Here is a 20,370-nt window from a genome sequence, read left to right on the forward strand (position 1 = left end):
GAAGGAAAGAACATATTAAGGTATTAAAGATTCAGACCAACTAACAGTTGCTAACAACACTCAAAAAGGAAGTCATTCCTTACTATTCAATTTAAAAAAAAAAAAAAAACTCTTGCCATTTTAAGAACATGGATGGAACTAGAAATTAGGATAAGTGAAGTCAGATGGAGAAAGATAAATACCGATGACTTCTCTAGTGTGGAATATAAAGAAACACCACTAAGGAACAGAGAAAACAAATCCAAGAATATCACTGCAGATTTGTGCCTTTGAGAGGCAGTGTAATAAATGGGGGAGAGTGCCCAAAGGCCAGAGGTGAAGGATCAGTGGAGCTTTAATGATGAGAGTGTGGTGGTAACAACTCAAGAGGTATGAACTCGTAACACTCAATCATAAGTAAATCAATTTTACCTCATTTTTTAAAAAATGCAATAAAAAAATTCCAGATGCTATGGGAATTCTAATTATTTGTTAAGATTTAACGGTGGCATTAAAGGCCCATCTAAGTAGATAGCCCCTCAGTTCTTCTCTTAACAACAAATGACTATCAGGTTGAGAGGGGTTAAAGGTACAGGAGGCACTGGACTTTCCACCTCCTACTCCCAATCCTCACGTTCAGCCAATTAACTACTTCTCACTTCATGGAGAAGGAGCAGTTTCCCACTATCGCATCTTCATCCCTGCCTAGACTTTCTCCCATTAAGTCTTCTGCCTGTTCTCCAGTTAATTGTGGATGGGATGAAATGTCTGAGGTCCTAGTAAAGATCAACCACTTCACTTACTGGTTACATCATTTATCTGCTCCTGCCTAACTAGAAGAATTCAACAATCTGATGTAGATCAACTGCTTTAAATGCTGGATAAAGTTCCTAGTTTAGTAAAGAAGACAAATTTCTAAAGTGCATGCAGAGAGCTTTGAAAACACCCTCAGTAAATGGTGGAGACATTTCTCTCTGCCCTGCATCATCTATTTCCCCTTCCTTTCCCACTACCATACAAACACACTATATTTTTTCTTAAAAAAAGTCATCTTACAAAAAAACACTATTTCACATTTCTCTGCTGCAAAATTATTACAAGTCTCCCATTTCCTTTCATTGTTTTTGATGTCTAATCCAACTGAGCTTTTGACTTCACCAATCCAACAAAACTGTGCTTGTAATACTCACTGATGAGTATTCTTTACTTGCTAAAGAAAATGGGTATTTCAGTCATTTGATTTAGCTATACCAATAGCGTTTGCCACCATTCCCACTACCTTTCCATACATACCCTCCTAGAGCTTCCATTTTTATACCTGACCATTCCTTCCTAGGTTCCTTTGCTAATTTCTCATCTTCTAGGCTTGTTATCTAGACGCCTTTCTTCTCTAGCATCATTTCTTTGATCTCATATTGTCTCATAACTAAACAACACATATATATTACCCATGAGACCCAAATGTACAAGCTTGGCCCTGAACTAACTCCTAAATTGTTATATCCACTATTTTGACATTTCCATTTGTATAGTTAATAGGCACTTCAAACTTACTCTAATCAAAACTAAACTCTTCTTCATCTTTTCCTCAATCGTTTCTGTCATCTTGGTTCTAAAGGCCAGTCTTCTAGTTTGCTGAGGTGCCAAACTCTGACTTCTTTTTCTATCACACAGTCAAAACATTCAGTGAATCATGTTAAATACAATCTGACCATTTCTTATACTAACACTAATGCCCATACGTTGAAGTCATCAAATCCCTTATTTGAATTATTGATTAGTCTCCTAACTGTTGAACTCTTTCTCCCCCCCCACCACATAAAACCATGTTCCCTAGCAGTAGAGTCTAATAAAGTCATATCCTATTGCTCTTTCACCAAAAAACTTCCAGTGGCCTCAAGTCTTACTGAGACATTTGCCTAAATTCCTTACAATGGACTGTAAGATCCTATGTGAATTTCTCTAGCTGGCATATTGTCTCACCTCCTCCTCTCCTCTCTACCTGCTCTGCAATGTCTCTTCTCTGACCTCTCAATGTCTCTAGCATGATAGTGCATTTTCTTGCTATGACATCTTTTTAAATGCTAATTCCTGACATATTCTGTCCTCTTGCCCGACTTACCATCTTCAGTTACTGACTTGTCTTTTTGGTGAGTCTCCTCTGACTACCCTTTTTATAACTGCACTGCAAACTCATCTTTTTTTCCTTCCTAGCACACACCATTTTCCTTCCCTGTAGCACTTACCATCAGATATATATTTTTTTTTTGGGGGGGGGGGGTGTTTGTGAGGGTGGTGGGTCTTTTTTTCTATACTAGAAAGTAAATGTCCTAAGATTTGGATTTTCATGTGCTATGTTCATGGCCAGTCCTAAACCCCTAAAACAACATTTTTACGATATACAACTAATAACTGAGTGAGTGAAATGAATTAGATCCCTGGGTTCCATATTTTCCCAGTCAAATAAGGGAGATAGCACACAAACTTAAAATATGTCTTTTGTTTAGGCTAAGATAAAAACACAATTTCACATTATATTTAAAATAATCTTTTTCTACTTGAGAGCTAAGTGATTAGAAAGAGACTTTAGCAGAGGACTAGAGAGAACCAAGAACAATACACCAAGCAAGAGGTGCCAAGCTACCCTTACATCGAGCCTCAGTCCCTTAATCTGTGTGTTCCTCAAAAATCATTACTTTCCATCATTTTATAGATGAAAAACTAAAACATCTGTGAAAAGACTTGTCATGCAAATACTCTAATTTCAGTCATTAAAGAATCTTCAATTTTCTTCACACACTTGCCCCATAATTGTCAGTTCTTCTTTTGGTGCCCAACACCTTTCTGTAAGGCAGTCCTCTACAGATTCACTTCTCCCATTTTGGTTTGAGGTGAGCCTGCGAGCAACACAGAGCCAACACACTTGAGCTTGCTCAACTGACGTATTAAGTACTTGTGATATAGTAAGACAAGTGAGAAAGTCGTCGGAATAAACACTCCTGAAATGAGTGAATTTTACCTGTCACTTTTCAATTACACCTACTAGTGCTGGGAGGACATGGGGTAATCAAGAAAAAAATGTGGCTCAATTTGATTCTTCATCTTATTTTCTTTGCTCACAGAAGCCAGAAGTGGGGGAAAAAGGAGACTTGAATATTTCAATGAACAACATTTACTACTGAGCTCTCTCCATATTATGTAGTGTACAAGTTTTTGTTTGTAAAAATTATCTCACAGAAGAAAAAAATTTGAAGGCCATCACTTTTCATTTTCTTCTACCAGATTTCCCTAATCTTATAATCAGATATATGCTCCCTTTGTTGTTTTCCCCCCAGTACTTAGAAATAACTGACATATATCAATGTATAAGCTGAAGGCATTCAGCAGGATGCTTGATAAAAACATTATTGTGAAAATTACAATAGGTTGTGAAAATTACAATAGGTTCAACTAGCATTTACCTTACAAAGAACCAATAAATAGAAAAGGGGGGGGAAATTCTCCTTGTGACGAAAATTCTTAGGATTTAATTTAAAAAAAAAAAAAAAGATTTATTCATACAGAACTGGGGTATAGGCCAGAGATGCAGAGGGTGAGAGGATTCAGCAGGGACAGAGTGGGGAGCAGAACAGGCAGATCGACAAAGTACACTGCTGAGGGGAGCAGGAGGAAGGTCAGGAGAGGTCTGCCACGCCATGTGGATCTCCTCTGGGGCAGGCAGGGTTCAAACTCATGCGGAAGTGGCTTAAGCTTCTTAGTGCAGTGCTTTAACCTGCTGCACCACCAGGGAGGGCCAGGATTTACTTTTAACTTTGAAATATAAATCACACAACAGTGTTAACTATAGCCATTTATGTTGTACATTATTATTACATCTCTAATACTTATTTTTACCAGTAAAAGTACAGTAATTAAAGAATAAAATAATGATAAAGGGAAATTATGTAACTTCTGTAAGATAAAAAGTGATAGTGTATTTTAAGGACTTTCAAAATTATAGAACTATTTCAGTTTGCATCTTACAGTTAAGACATTAAGTGGATTATGGAAGTAACTCCCTGCTACTTATCATATTTCAAGTTAAAAGGAATATATATAGCACCTACCACATAGCAATGAGGAGGAAATAGGTAAGGTATGACTGACATGTTTCACAGGCTCTTGGGGTCATTTACAGAGAAGACTTATACCCACGATACATTATTGATTCACCCAGCAGATATCTCTATCACATTAGATGCTGAGCTGCAACGCAGAGACAGGAATATAGTTACTATTATCTTTCCGAAAGCTTACTAGTCAGAAATATGTATGAGGTATTAAACTGAATGTAGTAAAATACCCAAAAAATATGCCAGAGACATTGGGTAGTTTGAAAGAAAAATCATTTAAAAAACATCAAATAGTGTTAGTATGTTTCATACCATGTAGCTTGAGTAAACTTACCAAATTATTCTAACAATATTTTCACAGCTTAATCAGCAAGGACAGCTGCTCAATTTCTCACTCAAAAGAAAATATATATATATGAGTAAAGATAACATTCTCCCTTGCTAAAAAGAGGGGAAATTCTACCTAGACAGGAAAAGGCGCTCTTTTAAGGATGTGACAATATATTCACCTCTATATGCACCATGCTACCTCAAAGAATCTTTCAATTAGCAAGCACTTAATGAAAATTTGTAGAATAAGCTTGCAAGTTAAAGAGTTATACAGTAAAACCACCACTCTATTCCATGAAAGAAGAAAATAAGAAAAAGTACTAAAAGTACTAAAATAGTATTATTCTAAAAAGGTTTGTGCCAAAGAGGGCACACTGCTATTGGCACTTGGAAACAGGTGCCTGAAGAAACAGCATTTCTTAAGTTTTGCAGATGAGACAAACTAAAAAAGGACACAAAAATTTAATGGAAAAGTTTCATCATAGGATTAGACTTTATATAAAATTTAGAGATTGTAAATTTGGAGCCAAAAGTGTTTTTAATACTTTATGTTGGATAAACTTGAATGACTGGCTAAATTTAACCTTACTATTACCTAGTAACCTATGGAAATAGAAGATTTATGGTAAAGTTAAATAACTCTAAATATACATCACTGATATCTAATTTTGTTAGATTAATTCCTTTGGCTAATCCACGGTTATTTCTAACCACATTGGGCTAAGTCCAAGATCTGCTACCTTTAATCATATCAAATCACTTTTTCCCTATACATAATAACAGGTACTATACTAAAGAATGTTCCCACTGTCTAGATATGCCCCATCTAGGTAATCAATTGCCCGCCCCCTCCCTTTTGTTCTTTTTCAAAACTTTTTCTTAATATTGGCCTTATAGAATACTGTCATTTAAAAAATAACCCTGGGGTTCTAGTCACATGATTTAGTGGAACCACAAGAAACTGGAAGCATAAATGTGCTGCTGGAAATCTAGGACATTTACTTCAAAGAAGTGCTTATGGGTCTCATGGAAAGAGGCAAAGTGAGGATATACACATCTACCTTAATCTTTCACTTCACATTTCAATTAACAAGGCTGACTCTGACAAAGCATTTACACTATCCACCACAGTTTTGGCAATGTAGTTTAAAGACCACCCCCAGGAATTCATTTTATTACCATTTTGAGTGGACTATCAATGGGAACTATCTCCCATTACAATGGAGAGGTGCACATTTAAATCATTTAAGAAATTTACCAAAAAGTTGATAAAATAGTCACAAAAAAATTACTGTTTCAAATTACGCATATCTACCAAAATGTAAGCATAAATTATATTTTATTTGGGTATTGCTTGAAAAATCCTAGTATAAAATCCATGAAACAAATGCATTTATTTATATATTCTATTTCTCTAAAATAAGAAACATTAACTAAAATATAAATGGACAATGTAATGATAGTAAAATTATTATCTCAGACTCTGAAAATAATTTCAGTGGTTTTATAAAAAATAATGTTTGATATCATGCTACAATTCTGTTCAAAGACTACAATATAAATATCAATTAAAATTATGGTAATGTATTAACATGACTACAACTTAAGTTAGTATCTGAAATCATACACTAAAATTGAGTAAAACTTTACAGTACAGTCATTCTTGTAAGAATATATTTTGACAAGTTAGTGGGCTGATCCCAAATACACAATACCTCAAAGTTTTATTAGAGTATATACATGAGTCAATCAAACTGCAAACGCAAAATAATTTTATCCCTGTGATTACTTTCCATACTTAAAAAAAAAAAAGGCAATGTTTACATTTCATTTTGTTGGAAAAGTAGTCAATTTAATGCTTGAAATATTTATCAATATATATTTCCTGTGGTAGTTATGTGAGTTGTGGGTAAACAAATTTTAAATAAATTCATTTACCTCATTTTCATTTTAAGAACAGAAAATCAGTGATGTATAAAGTACTCCTATGTTAACTGTTGAAGGAAGAAGATGAACATTCATGGAAAATAAGTCTTTTTTTTTGGAAAGTTCCATTCCAACTTTTAAATACAGATTTAAAGATTTACTAAAATGTAAAGTTGTAACTTTTCAGAAGTTACCAACTAACCTATTCAAAATACACTTTTAGATATACCTACATAGTCAATATTAATTTATGATATTAGGAACAGAAGCTCGGCCTACTGTATGAAATAGGCTTTGTATCTTCATACCACATAGGCTGTGTGATCTGGGGCAAGTTATTTACCATCTATTTATCAGTTTCAATCTGTCAACTGAGGATCAACAGGGTATTTCCTCTCCTATAGCTCTTTAGGGGTTATTACATGAAATAAGGCACATAAGGATTAAACAGTGCCTGGCATATATAATGGTGCACTGCAGAGCTCATTTGTGGACACATGGTTATCATTACAATATTATGGATTCATTTGTTTGCACAGTACCACGGCCACTCTTGAACACTTACCAAATTACATTTGGACTTCTAAAATTTGCTCTTAATAGGTAAGAAAAAGTTAGGGCTTTGAATCTCACAACTTACATCTAGAGCAGATTCATGGAGGGAAAAGATCCATATTTAAAGTATACATAGATGAAACCTAGGTAACTGGAAACACTAACTTTTTAGAAACAGAATGAGTGTTTTTTAAAACTCAGAATTTAAGGATACCTAGTAATAGGAAATTATAATTGCTATTTTTCAGTCCATTTGAAATTGTACCATGTTCCCTGAAAGAGAAAGAAGAACAAGAGTGAATTTTGCAAAATTAAAATTACTGAGTTTGGTAATATGGAAGTAATCAAATTCAACCCTTTTGCTGATGAATAAACTGAAACTCAAAGTTCTGAAGGTGTCTTATATTCAAGGCCACAAAGGTAGTATTTAGAGAGCTGTAGCATCCCCACACATCCTAATATTCAGCATGATGAAAGCTTTTCTAGCACCAAGAGAAAACGTTTATTATTCTAGGATGTAGAAAATAATGTTGGAAGTGCAGAAAAACTACTTTGTATAGATGACCTACATAAAAATCCGTATAGATTATGTAAGGGGCTGCCATTCTGATCGCAATCACTTGAATTCCTTAAATTGTAAGTTAGTGCTTAAAATAGTTAAGGCTCTGTTTATCAAAGGCCTAACCCTGAATTCCTCAAGATACTACCTTATTGGTGTAATATGGGAAGATTTTAGGGAGAGGAGTTTAAATGGAAAATAGATCTACAGAATGTAATTTTAGTTTTACCCTGATTCAAGACTTCTACTGACAAAGACTCAGTAGGAGTCCACTACTATTTGTGATATAATTTGCAAGTATACATATTTTTCTTTGTTATCTTGAAGCAATAGATGTGATATTAATTCTATTCTACAAATTTTAAGATGATACTTCATTTCCATACTTACAACTGGAGAAGACATTTGCCCCGTATTCCACAACCATGCCTACATGACTCGAGAGTTACCTCAATAATTATTCAACTCACAAATAACAATTTAATCTGTTTACCAAATCTGAATATCACAAAGTAATTCTAACTCCTGTTAGAAATTTATTATTTAATAATTGTAATTAGAAAGAAGGAATTTAACCTGCAAAACATGTAAAATGTGTTACTCTTTCCACTGAGAAATAATAACAACATCTGTACACTAAACCAGAGTTTTAGTCTACCTTCAGGGTAGACAGGGGTTTCTGTATTCAGCTCTGTATTCTGACTCTGGTTTTATCTGCTGGCTTCGGTACCGTATTAAAAATGGTAATGTACACCATGGAAATTCAAGACCTGGATTGAAAAACAAAACAAAACAAAAAAAAACAAAAAAAACGCAAGCGCACCAAAAGACAAAGAATAGCCACCAGGTAAGTTACTGACAATGTTGTCCAATGCTGGACAGAATCACCAATTTGGGGGGGAAAAAAAGTGTTCCATAAGACATTGCCAGACTCCTGAGTGAGCAAGGATTTTATACTGTTGTTAGCTTAATATCATGCTATCAAAGTAAAGCTTTATGTGTTTTTGAGACCAATAATTTAAAATTCAATTTTGCATATTTAAGCTTATATTCATTCTCTTATTAAGTCTTACTTAAAGGAAAAAAATCTACACATTTAATTATATTTGAAATGTTTTCAATTTAATAATTCATTCATTTGTACTAGTCCTTAGTAGTCAATCTTCATGGTCACATTTTTATTTCATCAACAATCATCTCAGACACACCTTCTAACAAGATTGACTTAAAATATTACGACAGGAAACTATGCCTTCAGGAGCATGTTTATTGTGTTTGAGATGATACATCAGGTGCTCTCTGAGCTACAAAGGGTAAAAGGAAATCCTCTCATTACAAACTGACAAAGGTAAAAGGTAAAACATTTTTCACAACAGCATGAACCACATACTCAGAAGTAGATCTGGGTTTAATACAAATGACGTAATTCCTAATCATCTACGGCTACTTTTATAACTTCATACAGATAATGAATTAGGCTAAAATGCACTATAATATTTGGTAGACTTCAGGACCAGTATCCTTAGTACATCACAAAATACATTTTGATATCCCAAAGAAGCAAGACTTGCAAGTAGGCGTTTTGAACATAACTAATCTACAGCTACAAAGTTCTACTCTTGATAGCATTTACCTTTTTGGGGAATCTCCCAGTCTCCAAAGGATAAAAGCAGAGAGTAGAATCAGTATAACATATACACAGAAGTCCGTATTGTAAAGGCTATAAAGATTTGCAGCACAGTGAGAAGATGCCTCCTGCTCCTTCACACTGCATACAAATTATCTGAATTATGTTGCGTATCTCTTGGTCCACTGTCTGGCTATCCTGTCATGTTCTGCTCTGTTGGTCAAATACTGAGTGGCTATGCTTCCAACCAGAGGATCCGCTGAAAAAGTGGAAGAACATTAAAATATATTATATGGTGTCTTAAAGGTACAATTATAACATTCTATTAAACTGAAATACTGATTTTTCAATAGCATCTTTATATATGACTATATTTTCAAAAGAAATGTCTACAGTAGCAATCATTTTAATACTCAAATTAGAAAGGCCCATTTAAAAAAAAGTTGAATTGATAAAATTTTATTTTACAAAAGATATATGCCGTTTAAAAGGCACAAAATAATGTAAAAAATATATAATTAGCACAATTATAAAAAAAGATACTTGCCAAACTATTTTTTTAACTTGGTTATTTTATTCAAAACATAAAGTGTATTAGGTGATAATATTTCTAATGAATATTTAAGAATTTTTAAGTAAGCCCATATCTTATAATACAGTACAACTGGGAAAGGGGCTTTCTACATTCTGTGAAATTCATGATTCAAATTATCATCCTAACCTCTATTTGAACACTTGCTATTTGTTTTAAATATAATTCTAAGATAGAAATTAAATCTGAAATAAAAACTTTTATTTTGAAGTTTTTAAAAAAGGCAACATAGATAACACAGATAACGCATGTTATGATACTGAAGAAGAATCCCAAATTATAGCCGGTGAAAGGTAAAGTTCTCTTCCTTCCCTACTCCAACTACTCAGAAATTTCTTTCTCTGGCAGTGGATTATTACCAGACATTAAGCACATTCACAAACATTGAAAATTTTTACACATACTTATTTTTTCAGTGCCTTGCTTTTCTACTTACTACACTAAAGGCCTTTCCCTATTAGTTCATTTAGAGCGACCTTACCCTTTTTTAATAGCTATAACCGCAATTAGTGGGTACTCTGGTTGTCTCCAATATTTGGTTTTAATAAATAATAGTACAATGAATATTCTTCTATAAAAAGCCTTCTATACATATGGCAGGCCTATATGCCTGTCTATTCATCAACCTACATTATTATTGTACCTGCTGACTTTGGCATGTGTGTAACTGCTCAGCCTGAGATAAAACCAGCAGTTTTTAATGATTTATCAAATATTTTTTAAAGTTAACTTCTTTAAAGAATTACCACTGACCTCATAGTAGGGTTGGTCTAAACCTAGGTCTAAACATCACTTTATCAAGTAAGCTACCCATAATAAGATCAGGTAAGACAGTGCTGCGTTTCTTAAAAATGTTATAAATTATGCACTAGGGACTTACCTCCGTTATCTAATCATAATCTAGTTCAATTCCCTCACCAGCTATTATTTTAATATCTATCATTATATCTAACACAAATAACTATAACCCAATAAGGAAAGAAGAGCAAGAAGTCCTTTATTATTAAGTTACAGCTTTAAAGAACATGGCAGCAGGGAAGGAGAAAGAAAAAGAGAAACTGGTATTAAGAGACTGCTTTATTACTGTCCAAAGTGGTTTGTACAGATAATGTAGTTTAGAAACAAGTCCATCAATGATAAGAAGACAGGAATTACAGGGTTGCATGCCATCAATGAACTATAGGAAGTTTTTATGGAACTTTGACTCTACCCTAATTGAAATGGCATGGATAATTTCAAAAAATATAGATATTTTTTATGCTTATCTGTCCATTACACTTACTTATCAATTCATGTTCAAATTTAACCAGAAAGATGTACTGGGTTAGCCTTATAGTGTACTGACAAAGATTTACTTACCAGGGTTGCAGTCTGTCAAAAGAGAGCAAATGGACAGCAAAACCTTTGAAATAGTCAAAGCGGGACTCCAGTTGTCTTTAAGGATATCCAGACAGATGACTCCCTGACTATTGATGTTGCAGTGATAGATTCTGGTACGGAAAGTAACCTAAGAGCAGTCATATTAAAAACAGAAGAAAATGAACACTAATTTAACAATTAAAACTGTCACCAGCAAAAATGAAGATTATGGTATATATAGCAAGTAATTTAATTGAAGAACTAAAAACTCATTTAAGTAACAAAATTAAGTAGTTCTGCTTAGATTGAAAGGTTATTTTTCTGTTTTACCATTATAGCTAAGAACTATATTGACTTTAAACCACATGTGGTGATTGCTTTGGATTAGTTTAACAGAATGGTACAGTTACTTCTATGTATGCATGTGTGTCCAAGGGTACCTGCATATACAACCATATACACATGCATGCAACATATACACACACACATACGCTAAGTTTTAAAGGAGTAGGACAGTAATGTTTGAAGCCAAAAATGAGAGAATCTGGTAAAATAAAATGTTTACACAGTAAAGAAAAATCACTGGTAAAAATATTGCCTTTCTTTTTCAGTCTTCCATTTTCACAAGTGGCTCACTACTTTGCTATACTAAGACAGTAAAATAAAAAAATAAAAAAATCTGAGTAGTTGGAGTAGGGAAGGACGAATATGGAAATACTGTATGTTTTTTAAAGTTTTAAGCTACCAAAAAAGGAATCTAATATATCCTTGAGATGCAAGAAAAAAGAAGGCAAATAATCGGAACAAACATTGGCCAAGTTTCAAAACAATTATAGATACTAATTGGGTAGTTAACTCAATTTGTAGTTGCTGAGGGGGAAAAAAATGTTCTGATCTCTTGGAACCAAATACTGTGATCTTCCAAGTGGAGTCTAGGAAGTTCATATATTAAAAGTCTGCAAAAATGTACTTCTTTTAAATAAATCGAGCAGTCTAATAGGGGAGGGTAAAAAACTATATGCCTCTAAAATTGCTCCGTCCAGTGGAATATATTCTAGTTAGAAGTGAGTAGAGAGCTCTGAAAATGTGGCTAGTAGTACTCAGATGGGCTAAAAATGTAAAATACATACCAGATTTCAAAGGCTAACTACCAAAAAGAAAATGTAAAAATCTCAATAATAATACTTGAACACTGATTACATATTGAAATGACAGTGTATTAAATGTATTGGGTTAAATTAAATACATTATTTTAAAATGTCACTTTTTCTTTCTACTTTTTTATGTAGCTTGTAGAACATTTAAAATTACAAATGCATTATATTTCTAACAGGCAGTTCTGCTTTGAATATTCAGATCATTGACAGCTAACTACTCAATGAGTGGTTTACAAATATAATAGAATTAATACTTTCAATATAGAAGACAAATTTTAACTCAAGTTCAATAACTTATCTAGACTTCAAAGAAAATCAGTGCTCTAAAGAATTACATCTAACACAACATTACTGCAGAAATCATTTCTTTTTCCACTTGTATAACTACAGGGCTACTGAATACTTCAGAGTTTAAAATCTCAAGCAAAAATAATGACTCAAGAGAAAGGGTTAAAATTTTTAACTTTCGATTTCAACAAAAAAAATTAACATGCTAACTCATTCCACTGACCAAACTTATGATAAGTCATATGTAAAACTCATTTAAAGCCTTTATGTTAATAATTTCCACTAAAAGGTGCTAAGAAAAATGTAAAATTATTTTCCTTAACAAATTCCCCCTTACATACAAGTAATTTTTAAGATTTAAATCTTGTAAACATTTTTTTTCCTGCTAATTTGTAACCACATAAAAACCAATTACCAAAATGTAAAACAATGCATGGAGAAATATCATTATTTATAATCCAGTCATGAATGACTTTGCTAAGATTTTGTTTTCTGTAATATAGCAAACTTATACAGTAGCACTTAACATGTCATTTTTAATGTGAATACAATCAGCTTACCCTTTTTTGATCAAAAAAATAGATTGCACATAGTTGGAAACAATTAAGTAAAATCATCAAAGATCATTAGATTAGATTCTTATAGTTTTAAGATTCTGATGAGACCATCCAATAAAGCACTCAGTATAATACTGCTTATACAACTAAATAATATACAATAATGTAAACTGTCACCTAACACTGAAATACAAAACAAACAAACAAAAAAAACCTGGTAACTGTAGTTGAAGGCAAATACCTCCAAGGTCAGAAATCCTGGTATCTGCAATTTGAGGTAAACACCACTAGGTGGAACTCTTTCTAAATTATTATATAATAGAGAAAGGATCTTGTCTTTTTAAAAGAAACCCTTTCTATATAAATGCACATGAGCAGACATTAAATCACTATATTAAATTTAAATAGTACAAGGAAGTATACTAAAAGGTACTGTATTTCACCACTTCACCTGCATAATACTTTTCCTTGATATGTCAGAACTCTGTAATTAGAACATAATTATGGTAGATTATACCCGTTTGCTTGACTACTGTAAAATGAGAAGTCAGAGGAGGAAGCTATTCAAATAATTGTCATATTTAAACTGCAAAAACAATTGCCAGTCATTCTAAGACACACCTCAATCCCTGCTTGTTATTTATTTAATTCATATTCAGATGATAAAGATGCTTGGCTACCTACCCTCCATTCCCATTACTACCTACAAAGGGTACAAAATAAGTTTATTAAATGTTAGTTTCCTTCTACTTTAGTATAGTTTTGTTCATTTTTATGTATTTAGCATAAAATTAAAGTTATTTACCTTTATTTTTAAACTGTCAGATTTCATTTTTATCTCAATTATTGATTCCAAAGGGAAGTTTATAGGATATTTTCTCTCATACATCTAAGTTTTCTTAATGTAAAAGTAGCATACTTCTACTTACATTTAACAAACCTTCTTACTACAATGTTATTTGTAGAAACTGGAATCATCTCAATAGTTTTAAAATTCCTAGTTACATGGCCACTTTCATATCTTTGAAATGTCAGGAAAACCAATAAAAATCACCTTATCAATACATTTTACCTCCAGAATAAACTTGTGTCAGAGATAGGTAAATAGTAAAAAATGCACTTCTAGGCTCTTTCTTACCTTTGGTGGCTTAAATGGATAATCAGATGAAAATGTGATATCCAGAAAAAACACACCACCTTCATATACAGAACCTGGTGGACCAAGTATAGTCGACCTCCATTCATAAATGTTATCTCCTTTAGGCCCAGCACTATTTAAAAGAAAATAAAAATCAGTATGTGTACCTGTAAGCAATGCACGATGGCCTCATAAACCAAAGAAATGTTAGAGATAAACTTGCAACTTAGGACAATCAGACAAGTATAGAAGAAATCAGTCCTACAGTGTGCATGCATGTTTGCATAAAATTACCTGGGGTTATCTCAATCTCAATTTTTACAGGAAAACATCAAAAATAATTTCATCCCAAATCTCCTTATGTCAACATTTTGCTCCATTTACCTTATCACCACTCTCTCTTCTTTATACACACATAGTGCTTTGTTCTGTGGCAGGTAAGAGTAATTAGAGTATGTTATGGTCCTTCAGCATACATTTCTAAAATAACCTCCAGTGTAGTAATCACAATATAGCTACAATTTTAGTAAATATACTGCCAATAAAATACTCTAGCCTACAATCTGTACCACTGACCCAATAATGCCCTTTAAAATTTTTAATTTTCCCCCAGATACATGATAAAAATAAATAATACTATCATCTAGGTCCTGTGATTAAAGAATGTCCTATAATAGCATGACTTTCCAGCATTTCTTTGACTTTTGCATTAATATTTTGGAAAACTGTATCTCTTCTTTTAAAATACGTAATGCTTATATTGTGAACTTCACAGGTGTTTCCTCATTGTTAGATATTGGTACTGCTTTCTTGGTCAGAAAAGCACATAAATTATGCTGTGTTCTACTCAGGGCATGGCTCACCTGTCCCTAATTGGTGATGTAAACTCTCATTACTCAAAGGGCTACCCAATTTTCCTACTGCTTAGTTATTACTATCTTTCCTACATACAACCAAGAATCAAACTTTCAACGCTTACCTTAAAAACATGGAAATATCAGGCCCTCTCTGGTGGTGCAGTGGGTTAAAGCACAGCACTAAGAAGCTAAAGCCATTTCCGCAGAAGTTAGATCCCCACCCAGGAGGTGACCACACATGGCATGGCAGACCTCTCCTGACCCGCCTGCTGCTTCCCTCAGCAGTGTACTTCTTCGGTTGGTCTGTTCTGCTCCCCACTCTATCTCTGGTGAATCCTCTCACCACCCATGCACCTCTAGCCTGTACCCCAATTCTGAATGCACAAATAAATAAAGCTTAAAAAAAATGCAAATATCCTACTCTTCAAAATTTCACCCACCAGATTTAACACTCATGTGATTCTTGGTTAAACTAAACTTTATTACAATAGTGGTAAAATCATGATTTCCCAACTCCTTCCACATTTACTATATATCTGATGAATACTCTTCTTTTATGTATATTACTGATGAGGTCTCATGGATTTCTACTTTCCCCCCAAAGGTTTATACTTCACTACTACCTTTCATTATTTTGATGCTCAAATAATCCCTATTGGGTCAGCGGAAGCCTCTTCAAAATAGTCCCTAGATATTCTTGTGAAGCGGCAGTAACTTTTTTTCTTTTTTGCACACTTCTTACTTTCTCCCCTAACAAGGTTTTCCAAGCTCTCAACCCTGGTTTCTTTTAGTGGAAATGTCATTACAAGTCAAGGTCTGGGGGCTAGGGCTGGCGTTTCTGAGTCCTGTGGACGGTGTACTGTGCTCAACAGCATCTTTTATTTGGAAGATACAAAGAAGAGAGAATTCAACTAAAATCTGTGTGTAATTCTTACTTGCTTGAAAGGCATATCCAATACTATTTAAAACATATGTATATAGCTTTTCTTCTTTTAGTTACTATCCGTTTAGAGATGAACTGAACATGTGACTCAACAGACGTGCAAACCAGCAATAAGAATCAATCATACTACAGTAAGACATTCAGATGTAACTAACATGATTTATCTACATCTTATTAATTCTATAAAACTGTGAACTGAAAAATCAGCTAAATGCTACTATCAATAGTCAACTGTATGCTCTGAAACAGTTCACATAAATCGGATGGTTCTAATCAAATGTTTAAAGGCTACTTCAAATCTCTATTAAGGTAGATATATAAGCACAATAAAATCTTACTATTTATTCTGACCTGAACTCAAGAAAAGCTACCTTTGAAAATAAATACCATTTTATAAGTTTTAAATATACACAGCAATTGGAACTGATGATAGTAATACCACATTTATTCTGTCATCATCTGAGAACCAAGTATATCCCCTAAGTGAACTTACACTGTAGCTGGTAACATACAAAGGTGAGTACTGATTTTGTAAAAGTGAAAACAGGGAAAGAGTTTAAAACTTGACTTTACAGGATTTTCTTTTCCAGGTTAATTTTCTCCTTAGTGATTCAAGGTTATTATGATAATATAGTATCAGATTTTACTAATAAAATGTTTCTAAACTGTCACATTCATATTAATAACATTAGCTAAGGTTTACTGCAACCTTATTATCAAGTCAGGCATTATTCAAAGCCTGTAGCTGTTTTAATTCTTATAAATCTATGAAGCGGGAACTATTTTTATAACTCTATATTTACACGAGAAAACCAAATCTCAGAAAGTTAAATAACCTTCCATACATACCCCACAGCGACAGAATGACACACAGAATTTGGACAGTTTATAAATTAGCCTATACTGTTCCTCAATGGCTTTTGTACCTTTATTGATTTTCCCTGCAAATATTCATTTCCTAATTTAAAATAATTCATTTATCTCATGAACTATTAAGTCATCTATGACAGATAACTAAAGTAAAAAGCTGATAGAAAATTTATATTGTAGAGTAACAAACTAGTACCTGTAATCTTCCATTACTAGCACCTTTTATGGGTGAATAAATGACATAATTTTAAATATTAGCAGCATGAGGAATATTATTCCTAACAAAATCCATTCTCTCATCATTTGAACATTACTTCATAATTACTGTTACTGCAAGTAACTCCCAATAATGGAGTGATTTCCTTTAAGAACTTCAAAAGCTTTATTTTATACTTCCATAAACACAATGTTCTTTATTCACCTAACTTTCTGTCTTTATACTAAAAGTCAAATGCAAAAATTTATACAAAATTCTATACAGTCTTTATCCCTACAGCAAAATGCCTCAGCCTAAAATAAACTGAACTAAATTCAAGAAGACTTATGTTACAGGACTATGTTAACTCTGATGTAATATGGAGCATCCCATTTAATCTGTCAAACTGTTCAGATGAATAATCCTATGTATGTAGTTGGTAACTGAAATGAAAAACTAATTATCGGTACAAAGATTTTATTTAAATATGCACTTAGCACTTGACTTTATAGCTATAAAGTTTAGAGTTTAAACTAGTATGTTATACTGGCAACACTTCAACAAACCCACTACCACCTTCACCAATTTTACAGCATTATGTAGCAGTTGGGGGGGGGGGTGGAAACTTTTCATGAAACTACAAATAACTATATACATGTAAAGAACTCTGCGTTCATTGATAACAAGTTTCAAAATATCTAGCTGTCAGTTCTTCTCAAATTGCTCTACAGATTCAGTGTAATTCCAATCAAAATTCCAGTGAGTAATAGTGTGGGTGTCAACAAACTGATCAAGTTTATATGAGAAGGCAAAAGACCTAAGAAAGTATGTCAACATTGAAATAGAACAAAGCTATAGAACTGACAATATTCAACTTCAAGACTTACTACATATAGCAGCAGTAATCTTCACCGTGTGGTATTGACTAATAAATATACAAACAGGTCAATGGAGCTTAGAAACAGATTCTCAAAAAAGTATAGTGACCTCTAACAAAGTAATAATAAATGGAACAAAAACAACTTGTCAACAAATGATGCTTAAAAACAACCAGACAGCCACATGTTAAAAAATGAAATTTATACACACACACACACACACCATTCACAACCATTAACTCAAAATGAACCACACACCTAAAAAAAATGCATAACTTTAAAACTCCTAGGCAATAACAAAGCAGAAAGCCTAGTTGACCTTGGACACTGCAATACCATTTTAGTATGACACCAAAGGCATCATCCATTAAGTAAATAATTCATAATCTGGTCTTCATTAAAATTAACATCTGCTACTTTAAAACATACAATGTCAAGAGGAAAAAAGAGTTTCACACTGATGAAAAATATCTGCAAGTGACACACCTGGCAAAAGACTTGTCATCCACATACAAAGAAATTCTTAATATTCAATAATAAGAAAATAAACCACCACATTAAAAAAACAGACAAAAGACCTGAACAGACTGCTTATAAACATTATGAAGAGATGTTCTATTATACCATGCTATTGTTCCAGACTGAATATCAATATACTCCCCAAACTCATGCTGTAATCCTAACCCTCAGTGTAATGGACTTAGGAGATGACAGTCTTTGGAAGATGATTAGGTAATGAGGACATAACCCTCATGGATGAAGCAAGTGCTATTACTAAAGAAAACCAAACCTTCCTGGCCTCCTCCTGCTATGAAAGAACAGCACTGGAAAAATACTTATTTATAACCCAGGAAGTGGGTGCTACCAGATCCCAAATCTTCCACTTCCATCCTCCAGAACTGTAAGAAGTAAATTCCTATTACTTATGAGCTACTTACTCTATGATATTCTGTTACAGCAGCCCAAACAAAGCGAAAAAATGTAATTAATACTACCTATTACAGTGGCCAAAATCCAAAAAACAAATGTTGGTGAGAACATAGAAAATCTCATTTACTTCTGATGGAAAAACTTACCTCCACACAAAACCTGAATAGGTATATGTAACAGATTTGTTTTTAATGGCCCAAATTTAGAAGTAACCAAAATCATTGGTAGATGAGTGGAAAATAAAATTGTAGTATATCCAGACAATGGATGTAGATACTTTAAGTGCATGAAAGAAATGAGCTATCAAAGCCATGAAAAGACATGAAGGAACCTTAGATGCACACCACTAAGTGACAGTTAATGTAGTTACACTACATTAACTCCATTATATGCTATTCCAGGCAAACTATGGCGAGAGTAAAATAAATCAAAGGTTACTAGGGTTTAGTGGGGAAGGAGAGATGAAACAGGTGGAATTCCAGAGGGTCTGTAGGACCAAACCCATAGGATGCAGAAAACCAAACTACAGACTGAGTGATAATGATGTCAATGTAATTCATCAGCGAAAACAAGAGTACCACTGTTGTGTGAAATTATGGTATACCGGGGAGACTGTGCATGTGGGGCCAGCAGGCAAGTGGGATCTCAGTGCTTCTGATCAATTCTGCTGTGAACTTAAAGCCATCCTACCCTCCAAAATAGAGTTGTTTAGAAAAAAAATATGAAAGCATAAAACAAATATTTCTGTATTACAGGCAAGTAGTAATTATATGATTCTTTAGATGATGACTTATAAAAATTTCCAACTTAGAGGCCCTCCCTGGTGGCGTAGCGGGTTAAAGCACAGCACTAAAAAGTTAAAGCCACTTGCGCATGAGTTCGATTCCCGCCTGCCCTGGAGGTGACCACATGGCATGGCAGACCAGCCTGCTGCTCCCCTCAGCAGTGTACTTTGTCGATATGCCTGCTCTGCTCCCCACTATGTCTCTGGTGAAGCCTCTCGCTGCCCCTGAGCCTCTGGTCTGTACCCCAGTTCTGTATGTGTAAATAAATAAATCTTAAAAAAAAAAATTCCAACTTAGGAGAGGTATGTTCCAAAATTTGTTCTAACACCAAGTAATTTGGAACTTAGAATACATCTTAATCATAGTTGTATTACTGTTTCAATGCTGGCTCAAAAAAGTCAAAACCATCTCCATACTAACTTTAAATGAGATACTTAAGTACTTTCAATAGAAAGTCCTGAAAAGTGGCCCTCCCTGGTGGCGCAGTGCGTTAAAGCACTGCATTGAGAAGCTAAAGCCACTTCCGCATGAGTTCGATTCCCACCTGCCCCGGAGGTGACCCCATGGTGTGGCAGACCTCTCCTGACCCGCCCTGGTGGCGCAGCGGGTTAAAGCACAGCACAAAGAAGCTTAAACCACTTCCGCATGAGTTCGATCCCCGCCTGCCCCGGAGGTGACCCCATGCTGTGGCAGACCTCTCCTGACCCGCCCGCTGCTCCCCTCAGCAGTGTA

The 20,370-nt window shown here is 34.0% G+C and overlaps 1 protein-coding gene across 2 annotated transcripts in view; it reads right to left on the reverse strand.

The window, feature by feature from the left end:
• Positions 1–8,708: 8,708 nt before the first annotated feature.
• UBE2E3 (ubiquitin-conjugating enzyme E2E 3) overlaps positions 8,709–20,370 on the reverse strand; it is a 65,866-nt gene continuing 54,204 nt past the window's right edge. For both annotated transcript variants that reach the window (XM_012724555.1, XM_004674475.2), the window contains exons 4-6: positions 14,180–14,312; positions 11,040–11,187; positions 8,709–9,347 (exon numbers count right to left, since the gene is read on the reverse strand). In XM_012724555.1, the coding sequence (XP_012580009.1) occupies positions 9,250–9,347; positions 11,040–11,187; positions 14,180–14,312 (379 nt within the window). In that variant the 3' untranslated portion in view covers positions 8,709–9,249. The remainder of the gene's footprint in view (positions 9,348–11,039; positions 11,188–14,179; positions 14,313–20,370) is intronic.

The sequence above is a fragment of the Condylura cristata genome, unplaced genomic scaffold (genome assembly GCF_000260355.1).
Source record: "Condylura cristata isolate star-nosed mole 26May11 unplaced genomic scaffold, ConCri1.0 scaffold00002, whole genome shotgun sequence".
In the NCBI taxonomy this organism is placed as follows: domain Eukaryota; kingdom Metazoa; phylum Chordata; class Mammalia; order Eulipotyphla; family Talpidae; genus Condylura; species Condylura cristata.